This window comes from Lynx rufus, unplaced genomic scaffold (assembly GCF_022079265.1).
Source record: "Lynx rufus isolate CCGP_SWC_20201006 ecotype Redwood Valley unplaced genomic scaffold, mLynRuf1.p SCAF_6, whole genome shotgun sequence".
In the NCBI taxonomy this organism is placed as follows: Eukaryota; Metazoa; Chordata; class Mammalia; order Carnivora; family Felidae; genus Lynx; species Lynx rufus.
The window spans coordinates 79,523,699-79,546,979 of record NW_025814878.1 but is presented as its reverse complement, the minus strand read 5'-3'; the positions used below and the strand labels follow the sequence as shown (position 1 = coordinate 79,546,979).

Sequence of the window (23,281 nt, the reverse complement as noted above, 5' to 3'; positions counted from 1 at the left end):
ATTTCTCACAGTCTGTGAACAAAGAAAATGCTGAATACTGAGAATATGTAATAACTTGGTAAAGAGGTCAAAGTTTTCAGCTAAAAAAGTGATATACTTAAGTTTATTACTATATATTCCTCAATAGCAGAGAGTTGCCAAAAATAATTAAGCTGTAAATACTAAGCCAGGCATATATTTGCCTAGGAAATTCTGAGCTGCATTTGTAAATTTAATGGGAACAAGTTGAAAAAAAGTATACACACACACACACACACACACACACACACACACGTATATGGTGGAAAAGCTATTTCTTTTTTTTTCCCCATACAGAATATTTCTGGACCAATTGGATTTCCAGTTACACACTACCCATTCCCTTCAGCAGTTCTCTGCAGAGCTATTTGGTGAGCACAGATGTCAGAAGAGGCAGCATATGGTATTATAGAGTGTGTTTAAAAAGTTAAGGGAAGGTTAGTTTTTGTGTATGCTTATTACACAACTTAAAAATAGCTGGACTCTATTTGTAAATCAAATGGCCAGCTCTCAGGCTTGTGCCAATTGTGAAGCCTTAAAACAAGGTTTCTTTTGAGTGGCTTCGGCAGCGATGGGAAGGAGAAAGCATCTGAAAGGGTTCAAAGATTGACTCTGGTTATACACAAAAATGACTGGAGTTTTACAGACTTATCTACAATAATGTTGAGAAGGACTTCACATAACAGAGCGGATCATTAGTCTTTGATTTAAAAGAGTGCCATGCAGTGTTTCAAGAGGTGGGGACTGTTTCCCGTGTCTGAATGGAAACTTGCTAAAAGGGAGCAGAAGTGGTCACAACAATTTGCAAATTCTATTTAATCTTCAAGCTAGCAACAGTACAGAAAGAGATTACTATTCCTCATCTGCACTCCCACCACTCTGCTCCCAATTTTATGTTTTGACTGTGTAAATTATTTCTAGAATGTAGGACTTTCACATAAGGCTTAGTAAGTGCCTAGGAAATTCCAAGCTGCATTTGTAAATTTAGAAGGAACACAACATGTTGAAAAAAATGTCAAGTACTTGAAGTCGACCTTTTAATAAGGACACACAAGAGCAGTGAGTGGGCTTTAAATTGGATCTCTCTACACATGCTTTGAGCCACTCCCTGAATCCAGTCAGAATCAGGGGGGGGTGGGACGTCTCTGCCCCTACACTCCAGCTTTTGGGGGCAGTTTCTGTTTCTGGCTCTGTCTTTCCTGGGTCTGTACACAGACACTCTCATGTGTCAGAGTAGTGGGACCCAGGCATGCAGTCAACATCCTTTTCCAATTTTTCTCTAATGAGAAAACCCCTCAAAAGTTTGACCAAAAGAGCTACATTAAAAAAAAAGGGGGGGTTGGTAGCTCGTCTTGAATTGCTGAAATGCTTGCCCTCCAATTAATCAACTTACTGGATTTATTTGGATTGTAGATTCACAGCTGTTTTTTACTTTCTCCTTATTTGGTGTCACACTTAGATAAAAATAAATCCCCCGTCCCTTGCCCTAATGCGCGCGCACACACACACACACACACACACACACACACACACACACAGTCTTTGTAAATCTGGTGGTGATGGAGGTAGACTGTATGTTAGTCCATGATGGAAAGGAAGCACATTGTTTCCTCCAAGTCACTGGCTGACAAAATAGTCAACCCTGATGATTTATTCTAAAGTAATGAAAAATAAATACCTCTCAATAATCGAGGGTACTGATTTGCTGGGGCCCTGCTTTCTGCAGTGTAATTTTTTTGATTTTGTTCCAATGTGGGATATTGTGGTGGATGCTGTGCTGTGCATGCTCCCAAATGGAGCCTTTCAGGGAAGAAGGACTCATTCCCTCTAGCTACTGGCAGTGTTGCCACAGACTGCCTGCACAGCCAGCCCCCTTTGGGAATTGGCTGTGGTAAAGGGAATCACCTTGCCCCAGGGGCACCCCTCCTTGGGTGAGTGTCCAGTCCCCTCCCCCGACTCAGGACAGTTCTCAAGGATCATGGCTGCTCCTGAGCGCCTCTTGTGACACCTCTGGAGCCTGCGTTGTAGCTCTGCCTCCCTCTCTCCCCTGTCCCCTCTCCTTCCTTTACCTTCCCTTTTCCAGGTGCTGATCCCAAGAGCACTCCCTACAAAACCACTTGCACTTAAAAAAAAAAAAGTTTATTGTGAGAGAGAGTGGGTGCAGAGAGAGAGGGAGACAGAGAATCCTAAGCAGGCTCCACCCCCAGCACAGAGTCCAAAGCAGGGCTCGATCTTACAACCGTGAGATCACCACCTGAGCAGAAATCGAGAGTGGGTGCTTAACCGACGGAACCACCCCGGAGCTCCCCAAACCCCTTGCACTTTAATCACCATCTCAGCGTTGGCTTTCCTGGATCCCAACCATAGACAGATGTGATTATTTAACTTTCCTTTGAAGAGGGATTTTTCAGATATTGAAATTAACCTCAAATGTATCAAAACTAGTGTGAGGAAGTGTTATGAGAGTCGGGAAATTTTCAAGTTTTTATTTCCTTTTCAGAAGTTCTTGTATAACATGAATTATTTTAAAATTAGCTCTGCTACTTCAGTGCTTATAGCGTGACTCTAAGGGTTGGGAGAAACATGGATGAAAGAGAATCCCCAGGTTCTCTGATGACTAGCATAGAGTTGAGGAGAGGAGCCCCAGGTAATGGAGATTTTGAGTGGTGATAACGTGCACAGAGGCTCTCTAGGCTGGGGAACCTTTACAATAATCAAAGGTACGCAGGGTAAAAGAACAGAGGTACAGCTGCTGTTCTTGTCCTGAGAGTGGTGATTTTTTAAAAAAAATGTTTATTTTTGAGACAGAGAAAAAGCACCAGTGGGGGAGAGGTAGAGAGAGAGGGAGACAGAAGATCTGAAGCGGATTCTGAGCTGATAGCAGAGAGCCTGACGCAGGGCTCGAACTCAGGGACTGCGAGATCATGACCTGAGCCGAAGTCGGCCCCTTAACCGACTGAGCCACCCAGATGCCCCGAGAGTGGTGATTTACAGTTCAGATCCAAGAGGCAGCCTGCCTGTGTTAGAATGTTGGCTCTGTTACTTCTTTTCTGTATGACCTTGGGCAAGTCACTTAATGCCTCTGTGACTCAGGGTTCTCATTTGTAAAAGAAGGATAATAATACTTAATAAGATTATGATGCCAATTAGATCTGCTAAAATATGTAATGCTTTTATAACACTATAAATAGTATCTGTTATTATTTTATTCACCAAACTTAAAAGTTGTATGCAGTCAGACCTGTTCGTTGTTTTACTGCTTCTAAGCAAACATGTGAGTCTTCCATCCTCTACACCAACGTTGTCCAATACAAGTATGGTGCTACCACTCATGTAATAGCATTTTCTAGTAACCATATTAGAAAAGTTAAAAAAAGTGGGGGGGGGGGCGCCTGACTGGCTCAGTCAGTGGATCATGCAACTATTGATCTTGAGGTTGTGAGTTTGAGCCCCATGTTGGCTGTGGGGATTACTTAAAAATAAGATCTTTAAAAAAAAGGTAAAAAAATTGAGGTGAAATTAATTTTAGGGGTGCCTGGGTGGCTCAGTCAGTTAAGTGTCTGACTCTTAATTTCAGCTTGGGTCTTGATCTCATGGTCGTGAGTTTGAGCATGTGTTGGACTCCATGCTGGGTGGAGTCCAACTTAAAAAAATTAATTAAAAAATTAATTTTATTATTTTTTGTTTAACCCAGTAATTCATAAAATATTATCAACATGTAGTAATTATAAAATTATTACTGAGATAGTTTATATACTTTTACTTTTTTAAGTCTTACAAATATGGGTGCATTTTGTATTTGTAGCACATTTCAATTGCTCATTTCAATAGCCACTATGGCTACAGGCTATTGTGTTTGACTCTATACCTTTAGAGGTTTGCTAGTTACTCTTTTTATTTCAAGAGTATTCCAGTCATCCATTTCTGTGATTGAACCACCCCAAAACTTAGTAGTTTAGGACAACAATAGCTCATTATTTCTCACGAGTCTCATCCAGCTTGCACACACAAGATTGATGATTATCGCTGAATCAATTATTACCATGATAGTTGTGAAATTTTCTAATTCCATGATTCCTTCTGTGTTTATTAGTTGGAATTTTATGGTAAAGAAGAACCTTTTCTTCTTCTTTCACTCATCTATTTACTTATAGGGCAGCATGAGCACATTGACTCTTTATTCAGTAGGTTATAATCCATAACTTATTTGAACATTCAAGTATTTTCACCGTTCCGTTATATATACATTAAAGCATTGGATTGCATGTAACTCTTTCTGAGTGTTCTGCAAGATGAGCAAACTTTTCTAAAAAATTTTGACTTGATAAATGAGCGATGTTTTACAATAGGAGTAGTACGTGATCCCGAATGTCACATGATCACAACCAAGCCAATGGTTCTTGAAATTCGCTTTGATATACAAGTCCTTTGGATTACAAGCATGTTTCCGGAATGAATTATGTTCGCAAACCAAGGTTTTACTATATTATTATTTGTATAATATTTTATTTATATATATTTATATTTATATAATTTATACAAATATATATAATGGAATGATCAGACAATTTGAACATTCAAATAAAGACTTTTTTTTTGGCAGAGTTCTCTTATTATCCCTGTACCTATATATGCCTAGCCTCCCCTATTATCAACATCACTAACCAGAATGGTACATATTTTTTTTTTAGCAAGGATGAACTTACACTGACACATCATAAACAACCAAAGTCCATCGTTTACCTTAGGGTTCATTCTTGGCATTGTATATTCTGTGGGTTTTGGCAAATGTATATGGCATATGTCCATCATTATAATATCATACAGAGTATTTTCACTGCCCTGAAAACCCTCTGTGTTCTGCCTATTCATCTTTCTATGCCACCTTGCAGCAACCTGATCTTTTCATTGTATCCATGGTTTTGCTTTTTCCAGCTGTCATTTAGTTGGAATTGTATAGTATGTAGCCTTTTCAGATTGCTTCTTTGGCTTAGTAATATGCACTTAAGGTTCCTCCATGTCTTTTCATGGTCCGATAGCTCATTTATTTTTAGAGCTGAATAATATTACATTGTCTGGATGTATCACAGTTTATTTATCCACTCACCGACTGAAGGAAACTTGGTTGCTTCTAAGCTTTGGCAATTATTAATAAAGCTGCTGTAAATATCTGTGTGCAGATTTTTGTGTGGTCATAAGTTTTCAACTCTTGAGTAAATGCCAAGGAATGTGATTGCTGGATCATATGGTAAAAGTATGTTCAGTTTTGTAAGAAATTGCCAAACTGTCTTCCTAAGTGGCTGTATCATTTTGCGTTGCAAACCAGCAGTGAGTGAGAGCTCCTGTTGCTCCACATCCTGGCCAGCATTTGATGTTGTCAATGACTGATACCAGTGTACTGGTATCTTATTGCTTCAGTTGCATTTCATTATGATGTGGAGCATCTTCTCTTATGCTTACTTGCCATCTGTGTATCTTCTTTGCTGAGTTGTCTATTAATATTTTGGCCCATTTTCTAGTCGAGTTATTTGTTTTCTTATTGTTGAGTTTTATTTTTTAAAAATATTTACTTATTTATTAAAAACATTTTCTTAATGTTTATTTTTGAGAGAGAGAGAGAGAGAGCGCGCGCGCGCGCGCGGGGGAGGGGCAGAGAGAAAGAGACACACAAAATCCGAAACAGGCTCCAGGCTCTGACCTGTCAGCACAGAGACCGATTCGGGGCTAAAACTCACAAACTGTGAGATAATGACCTGAGCTGAAGTCAGATGCTTAACTGACTGAGCCACCCAGGTGCCTGCCCCTTATTGTTGAGTTTTTAAAGTTCTTTGCATACTTTGGAATACAGTCCTTTATCAGGTGTGTCTTTTGCAAATATTTCTTCCAATCTGTAGCTTATCTTCTCATTGTGTTGATGTTGTCGTTTGCATAGCAGAAGTTTTTGATTTTGATGAAGTCCAGCTTATGAATTATTTCTTTAATGGATTGTATCTTTGGTGTTATACAGAAAAAGACCAAGGTCATCTAGGTTTTCTCCTATGCTATATTCTAGGAATTTATAGTTTTGCATTTTATATTTAAGTCTATGATCCGTTTTGAGTTAATATTTGTGAAGGGGGTAAGGTCTGTCTAGATTCACTTTTTTGTATGTAGATGTCCATTGTTCCAGCATTACTTTTTGAAGAGACAGCTTTGCTCCATTGGATTGCTTTTGCTCATTTGTCAGAGATCACTCAACCATATTAGTAGGGGTCTATTTATGGGCTCTATCTTCTGTTCCATTAATCAGTTTGCCTGTCTTTTGCCAGTACCACGCTGGCTTGGTTACTATAGCTTTACGGTAAGTTTTAGACTTGGTAGCATCAATCCTCCAACTTTGTTCTCCTTCAATATTGTAATGGCTATCCTGGGTCCTTTGCGTCTCCACATAAACTTTAGAATCAGTTTGTTGATTTCCATAAAATAACTTTGTGGGATTTTGATTAGGATTGCATTGCATCTATGGCTCAAGTTGGGAAGAACTGACGTCTTGACAGTATTGAGTCTTTCTGTCCGTGAACATTGAATATCTCTTCATTTATTTAATCCTTCCTTGATTTCATTTACCAGAGTACTTTCCTCATATAGGTATTGTAACCATTTTGTTAGGTTTAAACCTAAGTATTTCTTTGTTTGGGATGCTAATGTAAATGGTGTTATTTTTAATTTCAAATTCCACTTGTTCATTGTTGGTATATTTTTAATTGAGAACACACTCTCTTCACATATGCTGAGGTATGTGTTAAGATCAGAGTAAATTCTGCTGTGTGGAGGATATTCTCAATTCCATCTTTACCCCCATATTGAACTATTTAAATGTTTCAGTTCAAATATGTTACAGGGTTTGTCTTTTTGCCTGGAGAGTACCATGACTCCCTTCAGCAAATATTTTTACAACACAAAACTTGTCCAGTAAATTGTCTGTATTTATGTGCTTTTGAATGTCTCACCAAACTTAGTTGCTGCAATATCATAGGGCTTCTCAGTTTCTCTTCAGTTCAGTATAGAATATGCCCATCTCATTAAAAATAAGAACTTGATGAGATGTTTCTTCCCACAAGTTGAGATATTCCCAAAGCATGACTATAGTATTTCAGAGTTAAATCTTGTGCACATTAAACCCATCTCATATTGATATTTTGCTGCTCTGAAAAGATTCAGGACAAATGCTAACTCAGGATGCTGGGAGAGCAGCAGAACCTGGAATGATCCTGGCAAGGACTCACGCTGTGTAAAAGGCCTTTCATGATTTGGTCCAGCCTCATCTCTATAATCCTCTCTTTGCCAGCTCTTTGCTTCTGTAGACTCATGCTGACCTCCACTCTTTTGCACTTGCTGCTGCTCTGCCTGGAAACTCTTCCCTTTCTTTCACATCTGGCTAATTTTCCTTTATCTTACAACGCTAGACTCTGGCATCATTTTCTCTAGGTGCCTTCCCCTGATCCCTCTGAGGTGGTCTCTGCCCTATCTTTATTGTAGCCCTTCCATGTCGAGTTATATCTGTTCAGTTGTTTCTCCTTCTTCTCCTTTTCAAGACACTTTTTGTCGTTTGTCCTATTATTTAAGAGTCTCGCTCTTTGCTTTCTATGGCGACAGTTATTGGATAAACTGATCTTTGCTAGGGGATAAATGATTTTGATGAATTGCTTATCTGCTGCTGAAAACATATTTGTATTTCATGGAGGCCCATTGGGGTAGTGGTCTTCAAAGTGGGTGTATGCACATCGGGGGTTGTGCAAGACCATTTATAAGGATGTAGGCAGGCAGGACATGTATTAGCTTTATTTCTTCTATTTCATTGAGCAAAACTAAGGAATTAAGGTTTTCTAATATTTAATATTTTGGTTGAGAAAGTACATATATGTAACTTGATCCTCTAACTTGACATTGGTAATATGTCCTAATTGACTCAGTGCTCCATTATAACAATTTGAAGAACTTGCTGTAGAGGCATGCTGACATCCCCAGTGGATAGCTCTTCGGGTTTTCTGGCACTATAATGACTTACAGTTATGAAGTGTTTCCTGTGTGGCAGACATTGTTCTATCCACTTTACAGATATCAACGTACTTATTCTTCACAACCACCTTGTGAGATTGGTACTATTATTAATTAGCATGCTCATGTTATGGATGAAAAAATGGAGCCTGGATAATCAGGTAACTTTTTCAAGGATGGGGTGAGCACATGGTTGATTCATTTTAGAACTGATGTAGTCTAATTCCAGAGGCCACTTGTTGAACCCCTGCTCTGTACTGTGCTGTGCTCTGGCGTCTGTCTGTTCCTACAGGATAGACACATGTGGCTTCCAGGAGGATGGGGGCCACGTCTGTCTTGTCATTGTGGTAAAAATTCTTAAATATTCACAAATATTTCTTAAATGAAGGAACTGTGAGGACCTGTCACCACCTCTGAACTCATGTCACTTAAATGGGAACTTTGGATAAGTATTCTTTTGTTTTTAACTTGAAACATTTTTTTTTTCCCTTGAAATAATTAGATCTGATGAGAAATTGGCATGAGTTAAATTAGAAGTCCTATGTTTAGAAACTTTACATGAAAAAAAAGTCTGCCTCACTCTAATACCAGTGAGTCAGTTATGAGTCCCAGCTCACCCCTGACATGACTAATGCCTTCCTTTTCTTCTTTTATCATGAGGGTCTGAGAACGTAAGAAATAAACCTTAGGTTCTTCCTCAACACCGATTGAAGTGTCCCTCAAATGTGTATAACCTGAAAGCAGCAACAAGAGTAGCAGCAATAATGACAACAAAAACGATAATGGAAAAGAGAGCAGAACTTAAATTAATTTTTGGGGGGGGTTCACCCACTGATAGCCTTTTAAGTCTGGCTCCACTTTCCTTAATTCTTCAGCACAAGGATATGTAATAATCTCTCAGGTGTTCTGGGATTTAATAAAATTGTTTTGTTTTGGCCAAATAAGTTTGTGATTCTCTAAGCTTATGATTCTTTCTACATCTGAAAGAGTATTTAGGAGATTCTTGGGAGTTTTGTATTATATCATCATATTCCAATTATGACTCTATTTTCTTCCCTGTTTTGCTTTTAGGCTCTTTCAAGACACTTACTCTTCCATCAGTAAGTATCCATTTAAAAAATTTGGTTTCAGAAATATACATTGCATTGATGAGACAAATAAATTAATATTTTGTTGACTTTTATATCAATTTACGTTTCTTGTGAGTTTGTCTTGAGTTCAGTTTCACCTTTAAATTAAGAATAATGTTACTTTGGGGCACCTGGGTGGCTCAGTCAGTTGAGCATCCGACTTCGGCTCGGGTCATGATCTCGCTGTCTGTGAGTTCGAGCCCCACGTCGGGCTCTGTGCTGACAGCTCAGAGCCTGGAGCCAGTTTCAGATTCTGTGTCTCCCTCTCTCTGACCCTCCTCCACTCATGCTCTGTCTCTCTCTGTCAATAATAAATAAACACTAAAAAAAAAAAAAATTATAAAAAAAATAGAATAATGTTACTTTAGGGGCACTTGGTGGCTCATCGGTTGAGTGCCGACTTCAGCTCAGGTCGCGATCTCACAGTTTGTGAGTTCAAGCCCGGCATTGGCCCTCTGCTGTCAGCTTCGAGCCCCACTTTGGATCCTCTGTCCCCCTCTCTCTCTCGGTCCCTCCCCCACTCATTCTCTCTCTCTCTCTCTCAAAAATGAATAAACATTAAAAAAAATTAAAAAATTTAATTAAATTTAATTAATTAAAAATTAAAGAATGTTACTTCAGGGAGATCGGTTATTAGCCTCTTCAAACTCATAGCAAAGGTTTTTTGCTTGTGAAACAGGGAACTTCACTGGGGAAACCTTCCTGGAGTGTTGCCAAGAAACCTGGGCTGGTTTGGTGCCTGTTTCTGCCTTACTGAACCTCAAAGTTTTGAGTGTGAAATTAACACTCTGCCCCTCGGTTTCCCTGTCCTAGAAAGTGGAGGGTCACGCTGAGCCATATTGAAGCCTGAGACATTGGTGATATTGATCCTGTCTTTGTTAAAAAATTTTGTGTTCATAATTTAATTTTTTGCACTACCTTTTCTATTTTAAAATATTAAAAATTTACTTATCTTGATTACTGATTTTTTTGGCTCCTCCTTAAGTTTTGCACCAGAGGCAAGGGTCTCACTCACCCCACCCTTGTCCTAGCTCTGGAAAAGGGGATAAAGAAACTGCTTCCTTCATAGGGGGTACTTTACCCTGGAGGTGAAATGAGATGTGAAAGTGCTGTAAAATTTGCTATGGAAGTGAAAAGGGGTTATTATTTTGTTGAGAAAGTGGTAAAACCTGGTGATTAAATGCTGTTTGTGAACGGATCCTGCTTCTCATAGCTTTGATTTGGAAGTTTGTACTTTTATTACCATGTTTTATTTTGGAGCTTCACACTTTGAATGTACCGTAGAGAAAGTAGACCACAGCATCCAACAAGAGATGCAATTTGGTATACTTTTCTGAGAACAGTTGACTAATGACTTTGTTAAAAAACAAAATTTCACCTGGTAAATTTGAAGATCTAATTGGCTTTATTAAGAGATTCATGAATTGGGCAGGATCCCACCTAGCAAGCAGAGGGGAGCTCCAAAGAGTTGTACAACACGGAAGGTTTTTGTAGGAAGGAAGGTGGGGCAAGGAAGTTATTAGCAAAAGAAAAGAAAGGATTGTTCCAGGCAAGGGAAGGGCATGGGGTCTTATCCTGCAGATTACCTCATCTTCCTTTGGGTGGGGTGGGGGTGGGGGAGAGGGCCCATGTGACAGATTACCTCATTGGTGCTTGTCAGAAAGTTCCAGATTGATTGGTTTAAAATTCCATTCCTGGAGAGGTTGAAACTGCAGTTAAGTCCTGATTTACTGTTCTGGGAGCAAATGACTCCACCTTGGGCCTGTGGTTTCTTTTTAACAACTTGGGCCCTGATACTTTACATACTTAATGTAGGATTAGCACTAACTGATGAGCCAGGTTCCCCCATTACTTCTTGAAGGTTACTTATCAAGCACATTCAGAAAGCACATTAGTTTTTGCAGGGGTGGTGGTAGGGGATGGTATTCCTAGAAAATGTAGCGCTACCAAACAGTACTTTATAAAAATTACTTATGTACCATAGCTGTTGTTTCTTACCTATTATGTTTGTACTTTCCCTCTTAAGAAATATAACTGCTTTTCTATTGTTGAATAGGAACTAGGGAAAGAGAGGCAAAGCAGGTGGAAATGGGGGGAGAGCCCAATCTCAGTGGTAATAAAACATTACATTGCGTTTATGTACCCTAAAATAATAGATGCTGGCCATGATGGTGTTGAAAGAGTATTCCAATGAGAAGCTTAAAATAAATCCTGTGTAATAGAATTGTCCTGTAGCAGAAGGGGGTGGGATTTAAGTTCAGAAACCACAGCTTAAAGTACAACTGTCTGGTTTCATCAGAGAAGCCTATAGTTACACAGGCTGGAAGTGTAGAAAGGCTGGAAAGAGAAGGCATCAGGCTTGGGATTGTTCCAGTAATGTCAGTTTATTATAAATTGCACTTGTCCAAACTATCATTAACTGGGCTTTGGCTGCTATTATTCTTTTAATCCTTACCTATGGGAAATGCTAACTCCAAATCCTGTATTTGTCTTTCCCAGTAATGCCATTTCTATTGTAGATAGATATAGCAATTACCTATTGAAGGCTTTCTTAGACATTATATCCCTTTTCTAGTAAAACAAAAATTTAAAGACTTAGTCGTAAAGTGTGTCTGGGAAAATTTGATAATGCTTGGCAAAAATAGAAAGTTCTGCGTTGTTATGAGTTGTCAGTTAAAATAGGCTCAGCTTTCAGAGTGTGCACTTGCATCCTGATGTTTGTAATATTTCAGATTGTTTTTTGAGGTTCTCATGAATTTTTGCTGTAAAATGTAAATATTTTGACTTCATTAAAACAAATGGTTTTTAATATCTGATTAGCTCATTGTTTCTATTTTTTTTTTTTTTTTTTTTTTTTAAATTTTTTTTTTTCAACGTTTATTTATTTTTGGGACAGAGAGAGACAGAGCATGAACGGGGGAGGGGCAGAGAGAGAAGGAAACACAGAATCGGAAACAGGCTCCAGGCTCCGAGCCATCAGCCCAGAGCCTGACGCGGGGCTCGAACTCCCGGACCGCGAGATCGTGACCTGGCTGAAGTCGGACGCTTAACCGACTGCGCCACCCAGGCGCCCCTCATTGTTTCTATTTTTGATACACTAAAATCAGCTTTTAATAAGAAGTAAATAAAAATGATTGATGCTTAGTATAAAGGTTATTTTTTTGCAGAAAATGTTTTAGGCAAATTTCTTTTATTCTCTGTAAGTAAATCCAACTTAACATGAGGGAGGGGTTTTTAAAGTTAGGAATGTTTTGAAGTTTATTTTATGTATAATTAACATTTTAAAAATATATATATATATATATTTTTTTAATTTTTTTTCGACTTTTTTTATTTATTTTTGGGACAGAGAGAGACAGAGCATGAACGGGGGAGGGGCAGAGAGAGAGGGAGACACAGAATCGGAAACAGGCTCCAGGCTCTGAGCCATCAGCCCAGAGCCCGACGCGGGGCTCGAACTCACGGACCGCGAGATCGTGACCTGGCTGAAGTCGGACGCTTAACCGACTGCGCCACCCAGGCGCCCCTTAAAAATATATTTTAAGTAGAAACTGTCATCTTAAATCCCTCAATTTTATTTTGAAAGTTATTTGAAATCTCTCCTTATTTTAGTAATTATAGGTAATTAATGAAGTAGAGTAGGGTAAATCCTATTTTGTTGTCTCTGTTTCCTTGATAATTGATCTTTCAGAGAAGGTTAAATGGTTTTAGTCATCCCAGATTAGTTCCTTGCCCACCAAGGATCTTTTGTAAATTTTTATTTATTTTTATTAAAAAAAATTTTTTTTTCAATGTTTTTATTTACTTTTGAGACAGAGAGAAGGCAGGAGCTGGGGCGGGGAAAAGGAGAGGGAGACAGGAACTGAAGCCGGCTCCACACTAACAGCAGAGAGCCCCATGGGAGCTCGAACTCACGAGTGATAAGACCATGGCCTGAGCTGAAGTCAGACGCCTAGCCGACTGAACCACCCAGGCGCCCCAATTTTTATTTATTTCTATTTTATTTTTAAGTAAACTCTACACCCAACATGACACTTGAACTCACAACCCCAACCAAAAGTCATTAGTTCCACTGTCTGAGCCAGCCAGGAGTCCCTCCCCAAGGACCTTTTTGAGCACCCTTGCCTTAAATACCCTGGGCAAAGAGCAATCATTTACTCAGGAAATTTGCATTTATGTATACACAGAATAGACTTAGCATAATGAGCACGCGCCACTCAGGTGCCAATTGGTACTTGGCTGATCAAAGCTCCTTGATGTACTGCTGCCAGGCAGTGTCTGTCTTTGGGAACTGTATCTTTTTCCAGCCCTCGGCGCTCAGCTCAACATGTGAAACTGCAGAATCCCCGTGGGTGGATAACTGGTTCTTGCATAAGAGAAGGGCATGGGAAGTCTCTGATGAGGGAACCTCTTTATTACCAATCCCTGGAACTCTTTCAGTAACTGGGACCCCAAGAAGGCAGAAGGATCAGTAGAGATACAAGCGCTTTTAATACCTTCTGGTGGCCTCTCCACTGTGGGGAGCAGGTTACAACCCATTCTAGGTCTGATACGGAGAAAAAACTTCGTAAAGATTGCTGAAAATCCACATTAGTTTCTTCATTCTCTTTCACATTATGTCCCTCTACTGTTAACAGTGGAGGGTCAAGCTCTCTACCACAGCTCAGCATCCTTAGTGCCATGCAGAGTCGGCAGTGACACCACAAGGCGTATGGTGATGCCTCATGGTTTATAGAGTCATCTCTGGTCTACTGATACACCAAGTTCTTTTGTAATCTCTGACTTTCCAGCCCTGGGAATAACACTGAGGCTTTGAGGATCCTGAATCACCTAAATCTTACATATGGAGGGTGGGCAGGGTTTCTAATGGGGCAGCTAAAAAAGCAAATTACTTGGGGTAGCTGAAAGGAGCATGAAGATAGTACTGTCTCCTCCTGAGGCGATGCCAGCTCCCTGATGGAGGATGGAGTAGGGCACAGAGATTGTGTTTTTGAACACGTCTGTGTTACTTCTGCTTCTTTATTTGGCATTCTCATGGTTAAATAGGGCTCTTTAGTTTTGTGCCTCTGAATTATTAATTTGACGTAAATCTTCAATCTACTATCAATTCTGGAGCCTCTGTGCCACTAAAAATGATCAAACTATATCCAAATCATAAAAAGCAATCCCATCAAATATCATTATTTAAATATAAAGTATTTATGAACCTTTGCCACATATATGATATGCTGGCATATTTAATTTTCTGCTTATAGTATTAAAATATCTATTTAAAAGAATCTGAGAACTGAAGTATCATTTGGGAAAATAGAATATAAGAATGCAAGTTCCAAGCTAGACTCTTAGCCTTACTAGGTCACACATCTTTGGCTTATGTTGTATTCTAAGGACTTAGAACAATTTGGAGCTAGAAGGTGCTCAATAAATATTTATTGAAGAAAAGCAAAGATTGGCACTAGAAGTTATGTAAATGTGTTGCTACTGATTGTTCTTCTAACATTTTATTAAGCATTTTTCCAATATAAAAAAAAAACTTGAAAGAATTTTGTAGTGAGCACTTCTGTATCCACCACTCAGAATCTACCATTAATGCTTTACTATACTTGCTCTATTTCATATCTATCCATCCATCTGTCTCTCCATCCATTAATTGATCTTATTTAAAAAAAAATTTATGTTTATTTACTTATTTTTTGAGAGAGAGGGAGAAAGCAAGCCAGGGAGGAGCAGAGAGGGAGGGAGAGATTGAGTTCCAAGCAGGCTCCATGCTCAGTGCAGAGACCAATGCAGAGCTCGAACTCATGAACTGTGAGATCATGACCTGCACTGAAACCAAGAGTCAGATGCTTAACTGTTTGAGCCACCCATGCACCCCTAATTCATCTTATTTTTAAAATGTGTCTCCAAGTAAATTGTGGGCATCAGTACTTTTCTCCCTAAATATTTTTTTGCTGACCGTTTTATTGGTGGCTTGTTACATTTCTTTCATATTCTCATCCATATTGTGAGCTTCAAGGTAGCTGCAGTTACTGGAGGATCTCTGAGCTTTCTGTGGACAAAACTTATTTGCCAATACGAGCCAGAATTTAGTTTCAGAACCTCAGGTTTATTATCATGAAAACGAACTAAAAGTCAGGTATACTAGCCACCTATTGTGTAACCGATTATCCCAAAGCTTTGGGCTATTACAAGGCTGCAGTCAGGATGTCAGTTAGACCTGCAGTCACCTGAAGGCTTCAGTAGGTCAGGGATCCTCTGTAAGGTAGTTCATTCATATGGCTGTCGAGCTGGTGGTGGGTGTTGGTGGGGGGCCTCATTTCTCCCTATGTGGGCCTCTCTACAGGCTTCTTGAGTGTCCTCCTCACATGGCAGCTGGATTCCCCCAGAGCGAAGAATCCCAGAGAGAAAGAGAACCAGGCAGAAGCCATCCTTTCTCTAACACAGCTTCATTATTTTCTTGAGAAGCAAATCCTTAAGTCTGGGGAATGAGGCTCTACTTTTTGAAGGGCAGAGAGTCAGAGAATTGTCAGACATGCTTTAAAGACACCATGTGGAGGCTTTTATTAGAGTAGTATAGCTCATCTTGGGTTTGAATCTCAGCTAGTAACCTGGAACAGCTTCCCAAATTCCTGTAAGCCCCTGTATAAAATGGTGTTAGTGAGAGCACCACCTGAAGGATTGTTGTAAAATGACAGGTCATGTAAACTGCTGTATGGCTTCAAGTCTGTTAATGCTGGAAGGTAAGAATTCTGTTGGTAATAGTAGTAGGAAAGCAGCAGCACCCCCATCCTTTCCAGGATGATGACCTGTGATGTGCAGGATGCAGGAAGAGAGCACACTGTAGAAAAGAGTTCAAGAGAGATACGGCAAGAAACAAGTCTTGTGCAAATTGTGCTTTTCACCAGTTGACTGCCTCAAAGAGGGAGGCATGGAAAAGTGTTGAAAGACCTTAAATATTCTGACCCACAGTGACTGTTGGGAAGAATGTGCACTTGGGCTAGGAAATGACAAGGTGACTGGTGTTGAGCCCTCCATTCTGAGAACCCTGCAATTTAACGGGAGAGAAAACTACAGGATGTTAAGAGGGAAAACAAATTGTTTAATGTTGGTGCCTAGGAGGGGCAAGTTTTTCAACATGGCAATTACATTTAATAATACTATAGACTTAAATTTTCTATTCTTGGGGTGCCTGTGTGGCTCAGTCAGTTGAGTGTCCAATTCTTGGACAAGTCATGATCTCATGGGTTTGATCCTGATGGCAGGCTCTGTGCTGACAGTACAGAGCCTGCTTGGGATTCTCTCTGTCTCCTTTCTCTGCCCATGCCCCCCACCTCTCTCTCTCTCTCTCTCTCTCTCTCTCTCTCAATAAAATAAGTAAACCTAAAAAATAGAAATTTTTCTATTCTAACATAATTAAAAACATTTTTGAGGTAAAATAATGAGACTGATCTCTTCATTTTCTCCAGCTACCTCTGAACAGTGCAGATGGGATTTATGAACTACGTGTAACTGGACGTGCCCAGGATGAGATCTTATTCTCTAATAGTACGCGCTTATCATTTGAGACCAAGAGAATGACTGTCTTCATTCAAACAGACAAGTCCCTGTACAAGCTGAAGCAGGAAGTGAAGTTTCGTGTCGTTACACTCTTCTCAGATTTTAAACCTTATAAAACTTCTTTAAACATTCTAATTAAGGTAAGTGCCAGATAGAAATAAAGCTCTGTGCACTTACTGGCACTCTGTGCCAGTAAGAAATAAAGCATCTTACTAAAGCTCTGTGCAAAGTTCTGGTCAGGTTATCTTAGAATTAGCCTTGGGTAAGCTTCCCTCCCAACATGAGAATACTCTCTCTCGGAAGGGAAATGGTAGAGCAGTGGGGTCAGAGCTCAGGCTCCAAAGTTGGCTAGCTTGGGCTCCAGTCCTTGCTTCTTCATTGATTAATTCATTTGTTAAACATTTTTTGAACTTCTGTGGTCAGGGCTCTGGAGTGGGGCACTGAGCAGAACAGATTAAGTCCCCTGCTCACATCAAGCTTATATTTCAGTGAATAGTCTGGAGACAGGCACTAAATAAACACATAAATATGTATATAAAGGGATTGGTGTGTGTGTGTGTGTGTGTGTGTGTGTGTGTGTGTAAGAGAGAGAGAATGTTTATGTTTGCTCTTTTCTCTAGATTGTTAGGGGAGTCCTATTTGAGCAGAGACCTAAAGGAAATAAAAGAATGAGCCCATACATACAGAGGGAACAGCTTGTGTAAAGGCCCTGGTGGGAACTTGTTGGGTGCATTGGAGGAAAAATAGGCTGAAAGTGTACCAGGGTGTGAGGGGACAAATATTAGGAGATGAGGTAAGATATAGGTATGTTGGTTGGAGGAGGGATGGACCATACAGGGTCTTCTTAGGCATGATATGGACTTTGGATTTTACTCTGAGTGAAGCAAGAATTCACTGGAGAATTCTGAGGACAGGCGTGATGTGATTTGACTTATAAAAGGATCACTGTGTGCTCTAAGAAGAATAGATGCTAGTTGTGTGAGAAAATTAATCTCTCAGAGCCCCAGTTTCTTTATTTGTAGAATGTGTAATAATAATAATACCTCACAAAGGTTTTGTGAGATAATCCAAGCACAGCATTTAGAACTATGCCTGCCACATAGTACATGCTCACTGAACATTAGCTCTTGTTATTATGGGAACCCCTTTGGCAGGGAGTCATTTGGCCTCTGCTGCTTGCACACTCTGATAGTCTGGAGGCAGATAGTTAGACTGAGTGTTTTCCTGTGGGAACCAAGTTGAGGACCATTGAGATCCTGCTGGACCTGCTTTTCTATACTTATGCTGAGGAGAATGCTAGACATTTGATCATTACATGGAAATAAGGTGATCAGCTCACCCCAGTTTGCCTGGGACTCTCTTGATTTTATAACTGAAAGTCCCTGGTCCTGGGAACCCTCTTGGTTTCCTTCAATGTTCTGATAAATGACATAGAATGGAAGGCAAATTTAGGTTTTTTAGTTCAGCATCTTCCTATTCTTCTTAACTTCTTTGTTGTTATAAATTAAACTAAAAGCCAAACAAAAATCAAGCAAACAAACATGTATACGTGTAACTTCAAGCCAGATTGTGTTTGTAGCAAACACATCAGCTGGCATGCTGCTCAGTGTGTATTTCTTGAATTTCCAAGAATTGCAGTCCTGTGAATCTCTGCCTTCACTGTATAATGGAATGTCTAAAAAGGAGGTTGGCATAGTGAATAGCATGTCTAAATTCAAGTAGCTCTCTAAGCAGGGCTTTATGGACCGCAGTCATATCATCTTTCACCATTTATCCACATATACTGAGAACTTAGTACGTGCCAGAAATTAAGTGTAAGGTGGAGGATTTAGAGGTCACCTGCCTGTCTCTGGCGGTTTATATCCAATCTGCCTCGTTCTACCTGTGGTAATGAAAGTCAGCACTTGATAAATTGCTCGTTCTAGGCATCAACCCAGAACTAACCCTGCTGATGCGGGACAAATACCTCACAGAGGTTTTTGTGAGGATTAAAGTGAGTAATTTAAGTAAAGGATTTAGAACTGTGCTGGTCTGTGCATTTTTATTATTTTGCCTCGCCATGGTGCTTTAGGATCTGCCTTTGAAACCTTTGATTTGTACTCTTGGGCTATTCTCTACAACTCTGGACTTTGCTTGCCACATTTGGCTTTCTCAGAGAGACCTGTGGTCCTGAGAAATCCTACTGGCTTTGCCAGCATGTGGCCCTCTTGGCTCGGGAAGGGGCGTTTAGACTGAAATTCCACCTGGAACCCAGAGTGGTTGGGGACAGTGCCCAGGGGGTTGCCATACTCTGCTGTCTGCACCCGGGCAGTGAGGCTGGGATATGAATTCAGGCCCAGCCTTGCCACCTTGCAGAAGCCACATGGGAGCACTGATGCCCACACTGCTGTCTTCCTCCATCTGAAAAACAGTCATTTGGGCCAGAATGTGATGTTTTCTACATCTTTCAGTGTAGAATAGTTGGTTTCTTGGCAAAACCTCTTAGAAAAAAGTGGAACTTAGTGTAACAAGAACCCCTGACTTGAACAAAGTTGTACTCCCTAGTACAGCACCACCTTCAGGCTAACGTGGAGAAGTGCACTGATGGCTGGGAGGCTAACTTCTCGGAATCCATCCTGCCCGGTCAAGAAGACAGTCAGTGATACTGTAATAGTAAGTGACCTAACAGGACAGCTAGTAGCTACACTTGTGGTGAGCATAGCAGAGTGTATAAACTTGTCAAATCAGTAAGCTGTAAAAAAAAGAAAAAGAATTGCTGTAGCTGTAGGATGTAGCTAAAATATTGACTGTCAAGTCACAGCATGTTCAGGGGGTGCTCAGTGTTTTGTGTTTTTTTTTTTTTTTTGTCATTTGGTATTATTAATTTTGTCTGCCTTGATAACTGACCTTCTCAGGTTGAAAAGGCCTTCAGGGCCCTTTTGACAGTGGTAAAAACGTGCCCTACCTCTGCTCTAATTCTCGCTACCTCTGGCTACTCTGGCTTGACACTATGGAAATCAGTGCCTTCAACACCTCCATGGTAGCTGGCACAGCAGACTTCTACCGTGACTTCCTTCCTGAAGAAAGTGTTGCTTCTTGTACAGATGAATGACCTTGTATGGGAATAGCTGTTGTTGCCTTAAGGGTGTATCTTGTGATTGTGCCCTGACACTCTGGCGTGGGGCAGCCATGACAAAACCAGGACCTCATTCCTGGTGAGGTGAGGGGACCACCTCGTTTAAGTGATTTGACTTCTCCAGTTCTACATGCTAGACAGACGCTGGGTGCATAATCCAGGACTCTGAGGAGTGGCAGAAATACTCCTACTGGACATATTCTCCAGCTGGGGATTTATTGCTTGAGACAGTCTGGCACAGGCAGCAGGTACTGTGCTGTGCTGAGGCACCAGAACCATCTAAAGGTGACTCAGAGAGCACAAGGGGCCACTATTGCAGCATCTCCAGCATGTGGCTGTTGTGGCTGTGTCAGGGCCACTGTTCGTGTTGTATATGGCTGTCCTGTGTGCATCCTAGTAGGAGATGGTGACGTACAAATGCTGGGTTCTGCTGTGGTGCCACCATGCATGGCCTGTTCGAATCCTGATGTGTAAAAACTTCTGGTGTTTCTACATTCTCTGTGTTTTCCTGTTGGTGACAGTTAGGCCTAGGTCTGAGGCAGGCTTGACAAACCAGAGGGATTATCTCATTCACTCCCAACCGTCCAGATCCTCCAGGTTCAAAGTCGTCAAAGACTTCATTTAGAACTTCCTTTTTTTGTAGGGCCATGGTACCACCTGGGAGAAGCGTATACCCTCACCAAATAATGCATCAGCAGAGTATGAACATTCCTTTCCACTCAGTTTAAATAACACTGGGAATTATTATTATTATTTTTTATTTTTGTCAGGCTGACAGAAGAAAAAAGGTATTTTTTGTTTTCACCCACGCGTCATGCTGTGGCAGGTGCAGGAGAGCCAACAGCTGATTACAATGCCCGTCCTAGGAGTTTGCCAAGGAGGGTGACCTACTTAGTCTTGACTTGCTTTGGTCTTTGGTTTTAACAATTAGTTTCTGGCTTACTAGACTACTCCTAACTCAATTCTCAGCATTGTCCTTACCTCTGACTTTCACATCCTCCCCCACTTGGGGAGAGAGGTTTCTTCTGGCTTCCGTTAACTGGGCTGACCCACTACATCTAGTCAAAGGATAGAGAATAACAATCAGGGAAAATATTTGATCCCTGCTCTCATGAGTTCACAGTCTAGCTGGGAACAAAAAACCCCATATAACCCATGAGTTCAGTAAACTCAAAAGGGGTAGTCTTCAAAAGGGGTAAACTCCAGATGTACTAGGGACTCTCCAGGAAGTGGCCATTTTGTCTGTTGGAAGCATGTATAGGAGGCAGGACACTGGAGCTTATTTCACCTATTGGACAGGAAGGGAGGGCATTCTGTGAAGCAATTGTAGAGGCTGAGAAGCATGGGCTTTTGGGAGTGAATTGCAAAGAAATCTGTATGTTTAGAGGAAGATGAGCATAGAAATATAGATGGAATCAGACTGCTAAATTATGTAAACTATGTCAAGGAGTGTAGATCTCATTCTGTAGGCAAACAAAAGCTATCACCACCTCGTGGTCCACTGCTTGTCATATGTCAGGAACTGTACCAAGCATTTCCACCACTTTGCCTCAGTCTCAGATTTGTGTTTCAGATGGACAACACTGTTGGCAGAGGGGAAGATGTATTTATTGGAGGGCAAGAGTGGAGGAGGGAGATTAGTCGTAATAGTCAGAAAACAGGACATGGCAGCTGGATGTGAGGATTAGAGAGAGATTAAAGAGGTGGAGTTGACAGGGCTGGGAATGTGAAGGGAAGTCTGGGATGACTGCTGGATTGGCTTGGCTGAATGCGCATGACGGGATCATTGGGGAAGTCTAGGAAAACTGAAGTGTTTTTCCTGCACATGGCTAAACATGGCTATGATACATTTTGTTGGATTAAACGGTGTGTGGGTTCGAATCCTGAATTCATGGATTACTTACAGTTGAGTGTTTACCTAACCTCTCTGGGAATCTGTTTTCTGCTATAATGTGAGGACAGTCCTACCCTGAGGGAGAGTTGTGATGATTGAGTGATGTATGAGTGGTAATGATACGACAGAGTGCCTGACACGCAATGGGCCCTGAATACATACACAAGGTCTGTTATCTCTAGGTTAACAATGACAGCACAGGTTTGGTGCTACACATGTCGTGTGTGTTCCATGTAGAGGGAAATACGGTGCCAAGAATTGGAAGGTGGAGCAGAATAAAGATGTTCTCAGGAGGGTATGAGAAAGGAGGAAATTCTGATTTGTCTTCTGTTTAGTAACATATGGCCAACATTTTACAAAACGTATCTCTGTGCCATATTTAGGATGTCCCTGGGAGTGCTGCATGGAGGGCATCATTCATAACACATGTATGCGGCGGTATTTATATAGTTAACATGTACGGTTTTTGTTGTAGGACCCCAAGTCCAATTTGATCCAACAGTGGTTGTCAGAACAAAGTGATCTTGGCATCGTTTCCAAAACTTTTCAATTATCTTCCCATCCAATACTTGGTGACTGGTCCATTCAAGTTCAAGTGAATGTGAGTATAAATATATTTTCAGGGGGAATGCTAAAGTGATTTAATTAGGTCAGGTGGGGAAATATCTCCAATGTCATTTATTCAATGAACAGAAAATTGTTAATCTGAACATCTAGATAATTTAAGGGGTGTATTTTGAATTTACTGTGTTTATCAATGGGTTAGCTTTCATTGTAATATGTTAAGAGTTTTAGCCATTGTTGCCTTTTTCTGTAATACAATGTTTGAAGGTTAAAACACTTTGAATTTTTTTAAATGTTTATTTATTTTTGAGAGACAGAGACAGAGCATGAGCAGGGGAGGGTCAGAGAGAGGGGGAGACACAGAATCTGAAGCAGACTCCAGGCTCTGAGCTGTTAACACAGAGCCAGACGTGGGGCTCGAACTCACAGAGTGCGAGATCATGACCTGAGCCGAAGTCGGATGCTCAACCGACTGAGCCACCCAGGCGCCACAAAACGTTTTGTGTTTAATGTAAAACTGATTAATGTTTATTTTACTTATTCAGTGCATACATTGAGTATTTTAAAACTAAGCTACAGATACATAGTTATAATTTAGCAAATTTTATGTCTCTGAATGACTCCTGATGAGATTGGACTAACCTACTTTATCATTGTTTTCAAACACACAGTGATTGGGGTGACTGGGTGGCTATGCGGTCAAGTGTCTGACTTTGGCTCATATCATGATCTCACGTTTCATGCTTTCGAGCTCTGCATAGGTCTCTGTGCTGACAGCTCAGAGCCTGGAGTCTGCTTCAGGTTCTGTGTCTCCCTCTCTCTCTGCCCCTCCCCCACTTGTGCTCTCTCTGTCTCTCTCTCAAAAAACAAAACAACACAAAACATTAAAACATACAAAAAAAAAAACCAGTGATTTTAAACGACCACACCAATTTTCTGTTCCCCAAGTCCTCTTTCTCCCCAACT

The 23,281-nt window shown here is 40.6% G+C and overlaps 1 protein-coding gene across 3 annotated transcripts in view; it reads left to right on the top strand.

The window, feature by feature from the left end:
* CD109 (CD109 molecule) overlaps positions 1–23,281 on the top strand; it is a 130,633-nt gene that overhangs the window by 11,924 nt on the left and 95,428 nt on the right. For 2 of the 3 annotated variants that reach the window (XM_047102642.1, XM_047102641.1), the window contains exons 3-5: positions 9,127–9,155; positions 16,652–16,882; positions 22,227–22,352. In XM_047102642.1, coding sequence (XP_046958598.1) covers positions 9,127–9,155; positions 16,652–16,882; positions 22,227–22,352 — 386 coding nt within the window. The remainder of the gene's footprint in view (positions 1–9,126; positions 9,156–16,651; positions 16,883–22,226; positions 22,353–23,281) is intronic. The other variant, XM_047102643.1, reaches the window with a different exon arrangement.